A 6,854-nucleotide genomic window follows, 5' to 3' on the forward strand; every position below is an offset into this window, starting at 1 on the left:
TTGAAACCTGGAGAAGGGAAGCTTTTGTGACTTCCCATTTCATAAAATCCTTTCCTTCTCTCGCATAGGTTTTCCAGGGGTGTGGCCAGCCAAAATCACTTGCCCAAAGCCGCACTGCTCGCTCTGTCTCTGACAGTGCTTTCAGTGCTCGTTTCAGACCCTACAACCCCGAGGAGCGGCCAACTACAGCTGCTGGCACGAGCTTGGACCGACTGGTGAGTGCCTGGTTCCTGCTGGTGCCACGGAGGTGTTTCACACCTGTGTACCACAGTGTATAATTTTCCATTTTTAATTTATAGGGTTTCTTAATATTCCTTGGCTGTCTTTAACATTCTGAGGGGTGTAATCTGCCCATGGCTCTAGACATGAATTACCTCAACGCTTCTATGTCAGAGAAGTGCCTGCGTTAAAGGCTTGGCTTATGAGTAATATGTGTTTGAGGAGCAGTGTTTAATTTTGTATTAAAAAAGTAAATCAACCATCAAAACACGCAGCCTGAAGATCTGGCCTGTATACGTCTGTTGTGATAAAAAATACTTTCCTTACTTTGCTTTTAATGAGTGTTTGGTATTCTGGATTATGTTTTGTATTTCTTTTTTTCTCTGACTTAATAGGTTACTGATGTGAAAGAGAAGCTGAAGCAGGCCAAAAAGTTTTGGTCATCTCTCCCTGGCAACATTTGCAATGATGAAAAGATGTCTGTGGGCACTGTCAATGAGAACGAGTGCTGGAACGGGAGCGCCAAGAGCAGGTTTGGCTATGCTGCCTCCCCTGGTTAACCCTCTCCCTCTTGCCTTTCCCAGTGTGCTGGCCTCTCTCCCTGAGCCCTCATCTCCTACAGGAGTGACTCCAGCTCTCCCAAGACAGGCTGTTGCCATTATCCCTCTTGTTTTTGTAGATGGGAGAGCTGGAACACAAGGCGAAAGGGTTGTCCAAGCTCTGTGTGGGGGTTTGCCTTAGAGGAGGGAACTAAGTGTAGATACCCAAATAGGGCACCTCTTCATGGACTTAGGCCTCTTATTGTTTGTTTATGGGTTTGGAGAAATGATCTGTACAAGATGCTGTCTCACAGCCACAGAGCAGGGATACTTATGTTGTCTGACAGTTCTGCAGCCCCAGTGCCCCCATTTGGTATTTCCACCAGGGACTGGTTTCTTTGTTGAGCAAGGGCAGGGGGGCTGGAGCCTAGAGATCTTCTCCACTGCTGAGGTCAGTGGCACAAGGGGGACAGTGGTTTCATTCACACTTTTGATGAAAAAAAAGTTACAAAACTTTTTTTTTTTCTTGTAAGGAAGAAATTGCCAACACATGAGTATGCCAAAGTTTTCTGTCATATGGTTTATGTAACTGTTTAACTTTTATTTTGGAAATACAAGTTTCTTTTTTTTCCTCTTTGCTTACTGAGGAAATAAGCACGATCCAAGATGTTCCATTAAAAAAAAAAGGAACAGCTGTCCAGGGTTTTCCAGCAGTTTTTTTTAAATAGTAACAGTTTTTGCCCTTGATATTTTTGGGCCACAGGACTAAGCCATACCTCTTAAATTTTGCACTGTTTTGTGTGTGCCTGAAACTCTACCATGCTTGGTCAGGGTGATGTTTTGGGTCTCTGTGACAAGAAATGGATCTGCCTCCTAAAGTCTTGTTTATCAGCAGCTTCTACAGAGCTTTTCACAGCAAGTATCCCCAGTGTGTGCAGGGGCCACACGAGTACAGAGGGAGATGGAGACTTGGCAGCACTGGGCAAGGAGACAGAGGGGAGGCTGGACGTGTGGGGTTGTGCAAGATAATTTGCTTTGCTGTTAGCATTTTCTCAGTGACTCTGAGAAGCTAAAAGCTTGGTAGTCTTCCACACTTCGGTCTCCGACTTCTTTGCAACGTATAATATTGATCACAAATAATAACAAAACTACCACCACCAATAATAATCATCATTATCACTCCCATATACAGGACAGGGTTGGAGCATACTCTTCAAATGTATGCTTTATCTCACTGCCTGGTCTCCAGAATCACTAGACTGTGCTGAAAGCTTTTCTCTCTCTCATGATACTGATGTTGGCATCAGAACTAAGAAAAGTAATGTTTGCTTCTGTTAAACTGATTTTTCTAGCAAGTCAGGTAGTTGGAGGAAGGGGAAATATGTCCTATCCTTGCTCTATAAGGTGATGCTCCAAAGACTGGTTTCAGGAGATGTATTCTGTTGGATTTTGTTGCTCAGTCTCTCTTCTAAACCAAGAGGCTGTACCTGTGTTCTGACCTGAGCATGCATGCCTTCTGAGGCTGAGCAGTTTGGCTCTTCCCTGCTCCGATGTGTGGGGCTACAGGTTCTCATCTTCAGCATCACAGGTGTTTCTCCTGCTGGCGTTATTAGGGAAATTGCATCTCACGTCTGCATGTTGAGAAGCACACATTCAATACCCAGCTGGATGGTTAAGGTGCATTATGCAAAGCCAGAATGACACGCTTGCCTCCAGCAGTTACTGTAGGTTCCTCTGGGCTAACTATGGCCTCGAAGGTTGTTTTCCCAAAAGTGCCATCTATCTGGGCATCAAGGCACCTCAGCACCTTATTTTGCTCTGTTGCCTGCAGCAAGCTGATTTATGCTTTTGAAAGCCATTATTATTATAAACCCCAGATCTTCTTTCTCTTTTCAAGTTGGGGAGAAAATTGTCCTTCCCCTGCCTGTGTGGCGCAGCATAAATGAAAACAGTGTTTAATTCCACATGCTGCAGAGATTGCAGGGAGGGAAGATGGGGTAAGAAGCCAGAGAAGTGCTTTGTGAGGTTTAGCGCGTGGGAAGATCACATTGTGCTCCAAGTATCACCCAGACTGAAAACAGGGATGGCATTGCCAAGTTCCCATGCTGTCACCCTTGGCACGGGGACCCCGCCGAGCTGCAGCTCTGGTACCAGCAGGAATGGTTTCTTTTCAGGTATGACTTTGCGGTGACTGGAAATGGCTTAGCGAGTCAAGTGAATAACCCGGAGGTGGAAGTTGATATTACCAAGCCAGACATGGTGATTCGCCGGCAAATCATGGCTCTGCGGGTGATGACCAACAAGCTGAAGAATGCGTACAGTGGGAACGATGTCGACTTCATTGACATAAGTATGTTTGCTGTGGTTTGCCTTTTGCTGTTTCTTTTTCCCTTTTTAATTGGATTTCATGCTAACACAGGGTAGCTGGTTAAGCTTCAGCTGTGGGTAAGCGTGTTAGTAAAGAGGGTGGGAAGTGGCATCTCTGACAGGCTGTGTGAAGAGGGTTGCTCCCCACAGAGTCATCAAACAGTTTGCATTGGAAGGGACTTTGAAAGGTCATCTGGTCCAACCCCCTTGTCATGAGCAGGGACATCTTCAACTAGAACAGGTTGCTCAGAGCCCAGTCCATCCAGCCTGACCTTGAGCCTTTCCAAGGGTGGGGCACTTATCACCTCTCTGGGCAATCTGTGCCACTGTTTCACCACCCTCATAAAAAAATCTCTTCCTTATATCTAGTCTAAATCTACCTTCTTTTAGTTAGCCCTTGCCCTATCACAACAGGGAGTGCTGAAAAGTTTGTCCCCACCTTTCTCATAAACCTCCTTGAAGTATTGAAAGGCTGCAGTAACATTTCATTGGGACCTGCTCTTCTCCAGATTGAACAACCTCAGGTCTCTCAGCCTGTCCTCATAGGACCCTGTTCCAGCCCCTCAGCATTTTTGTGACCTCCTCTGGACTTGCTCCTGCAGATCCTTCCTACGTTGAGGGCCCCAGAGCTGGATGCAGGACTCCAGTTGGGGTCTGAGGAGCAAAGTAGAGGGGGCAAATCCCCTCCATCGACTTGCTGGTCACACTGCTTTTGATGCAGCCCAGGACACAGTTGGCTTTCTGGGCTGCAAGCGCACGTGGCCCGGATTTGACAAATGCACACAGAAGTCACATCAACCAGAGGACCCACTCTTACATCTCACAAATATCAAACCAGCCATTCTCTTTTGCCATTTCCCCCTGCTGCCTTCTGCCCTGGGGCTGCAGGCAGCAGAGAGGACAGCAGGTGTGTTTGTCTCCCGCAGGTGAGGAGAGCAGCGGGGAGGAGAGCGGCAGCGGCTGCGAGCTCCAGCAGTGCTCCCCGGAGTTCGAGTTCAACGCCACCGAGGTCACTCGGAACTCCAACAAGAGCGATAAGAACGTGAACACTTCTGCCGCTGCCAGGAGCGGTCTATCACAAGCAGCCTTGCTCTTTAGCATTTTGTTCTTGGCCATGCAAAGACAATGGAGATAATTGTGCAGCATGGGGGGGGAAAGACTTTTATTATCAAAGGTAGAAGGCATCTGCTTTCACTTTTATACCATCTAGAGACTTTGCTTTTTAAGTTAATGGACAACAGTGTACAGTTTTTACTATGTTGCCACTGGTTTTAAGATACTGATTTTTTTTTTTTTTTCCCCTTGCTATTCTGGGAATAACAGGAACGGGGACTACCAGTCTATCCCGTTCACCAAGAGTCCATTTTAGAGGTGGATAACAAAAATGTATATACAAGCCTGTAGTTAGCTCTGCATTTGTGTCTTTATCACTTCTTTTTTTTTTTTTCTTTTGCTGTATTTCTTACAAAAACAAAAACCCCAGGGTCTTCTCTTGGCCTGTAACAAGTATGTGTTTCTGAAATGAGAAATATCTGTACAGAAGCAGGTTTTATTTATCATGTAATCTTACGGGGAAAAAATAATTGCCCAACAAGCAGAAAATGTTTCATGTAGTTAACTTCCCATTTATCCACATTATGTTAGTTGCCTTATCTGGAGAGAGGTGGAAGTCATTTGTCTTTATTATGCGGTAAAACAGAAGGCAGAGCTGGTCAGCGTGCCAAGGGCCCCCGTTCGTATAGGGCATCAATGCCAGGAGCGGGTTGTGCTTGCTTTACAGGAGGTTTGGTTAAATTAGAAGGGACTACAGAGAATTCCCATTCTGCAGACGCTGAGAAGAGATGTCATTTGCTCCCCGGGATCCTTACAATTGGCTGTAACTCCTGTGGGTCAGTTCCTGACGTGCATCCCCCATGGGAATGAGGCATTAAACTTGTTCGGTTGGAAGCAACTTGATCGTCTCACAGATCCAAATGCCAACTTGTGTCTTGTCTGCAATTTTGTTAGATGAATGCTGGATTGATATTTTTTTAATTGTTTTGGTTCTGGTTTTAAGGAGTCCTTTGTGGGAGGGTAGGTGGGGGGTGTTGGGTTTGTTTTTACAAGAGTTTTGTTTCCTCTCCGATGGGGGCAAAAGGGAAGGAGCAGGCACTATTGCAGGCAGATGGGAGTAGGAGCAGGCAGGAACTGGCAGGGCTGATGACCCCTCCTTTTTTAGTGTTTGGTCTCCTGGGAGCTGATGCCCAGCACCTGTAGCTTTTTGGCGCTACCTGAGACACCCTCCTCTCTCTACCTGTGCTGTTGTGGTTGGAACAGTCTTGTGGTAAACAGCAACTCATGAATAAAAGAAGTGTATATTTTTAAGAACAGAAATGAAATAATTTTTAAAAGAGTTTAGCAAAAGCAAAGTATTCAGAAAGACTCAAAATTATTCTGCACATCTCCTGCTTTGGATAGCCTTCAGGTCTGACTGGACACTGAGATCTGGCCAGGAGAGCAATCCAGAGAGAGAGAGGGTTTGCTCTATTCCACCCTTGTGTCATAAAGGATAATTTTCTATTTTTATATTGAAGCATTAATTACTTGTTAGCTCAGGGTCAGCATTATATTCAACTTTATTTTCACACCAAATTTCTGCAAAGCTATAAAGACGTATTCTTGGCTGGTATAAACAATCCTGGAGGCTTAATTTTACTAGAAGTAGCCAGTTATTTATTAAAACATGATGTTAGTAGAGTTAGGGATATTCTGGCTAGATTATTTTTCTTTAGAAAATAAATCATGGAACCATAAAATTGAAAAAGTTATAAATTTATGTGTGGGAAAAAATGGACTGTAAATAGCTAAGTTGCCTTGCAAGGAATTGGAAAATGTGCTGATACTTAGAAACTACCTCAGTTCTGAGGAATTTCCTTTCTAGCTTTGAGTGCTATTGCATTTACTTGGTAGAAGTGAATCTGGTCTCCAATATGTAGCTGAAAGAGTTATCCCTATAGACCTTGTTAGATTGTTTTTAATTTAGAGGGTTGAACTACATCCAGCTGTTTTCTTTCAGCTAAGTTCCCTAACAAAGAGAATTTCTGAATTAAATATTGCTGATGGTTTCCATGACTTCTCCTGATTTGTTTGGTTTCATGGCATTTTCTGATTGCCCTTTAATTATTTAAATGGTTCTAGCCATTTGAATTTTAGTCCTGAAATAAACAAACCTTAGATGCACTACCATTGTAAATATATCGCAGTAAGGTCTGACTGGATAACCCTTCTGGCTCATACCCAGCTGGCAGGCCAGCAGAGCTAAATGAAGAAAAAAAGAATAAAAATAAAACTTCTTCAGAGTTCAGAGATTGGTGGAACAAAAGCTCTTGTGTTCGGAGGGGCTGCCTGCTCCAACATCTCCCTTCTTGGCGTAAGTGTTCACATGTAAGAAAGTTGCTTGTAAATTCTCCTGCTTCTGAGCGTTTCTGCTCAGAAAAGAAAAACACTTCTGAATTTGTATTTATCTTTTTACAACTAATTGCTTACTAATTATTATTCCTTAACTTGTTACAAGCCACCAATGCAAAGACCTGCCGTCAGTTTTAGGTGTGTCCAATCGACTTCGTTAATAGCACAATGATCTTCCACTCTATAAAGGACAGATTTGTCACCCGGGGCTACCGGAAACAAGAGTAAACATCAATGTAGGATGATCAAAAGTTGTGTTCCTGCTTTTATTTTGTGTTTGTG

The 6,854-nt window shown here is 44.0% G+C and overlaps 1 protein-coding gene across 1 annotated transcript in view; it reads left to right on the forward strand.

Moving 5' to 3' along the window:
• The window catches only part of GPC4 (glypican 4), a 67,622-nt gene extending 61,391 nt beyond the window's left edge, over positions 1–6,231 (forward strand). The window contains exons 6-9 of the mRNA XM_050310425.1: positions 69–215; positions 615–751; positions 2,933–3,108; positions 4,052–6,231. Coding sequence (XP_050166382.1) covers positions 69–215; positions 615–751; positions 2,933–3,108; positions 4,052–4,260 — 669 coding nt within the window. The 3' untranslated portion in view covers positions 4,261–6,231. The remainder of the gene's footprint in view (positions 1–68; positions 216–614; positions 752–2,932; positions 3,109–4,051) is intronic.
• Positions 6,232–6,854: the final 623 nt, after the last annotated feature.

Source organism: Myiozetetes cayanensis, unplaced genomic scaffold (genome assembly GCF_022539395.1).
Source record: "Myiozetetes cayanensis isolate MyiCay16 unplaced genomic scaffold, myiCay2020 scf15, whole genome shotgun sequence".
NCBI lineage: Eukaryota > Metazoa > Chordata > Aves > Passeriformes > Tyrannidae > Myiozetetes > Myiozetetes cayanensis.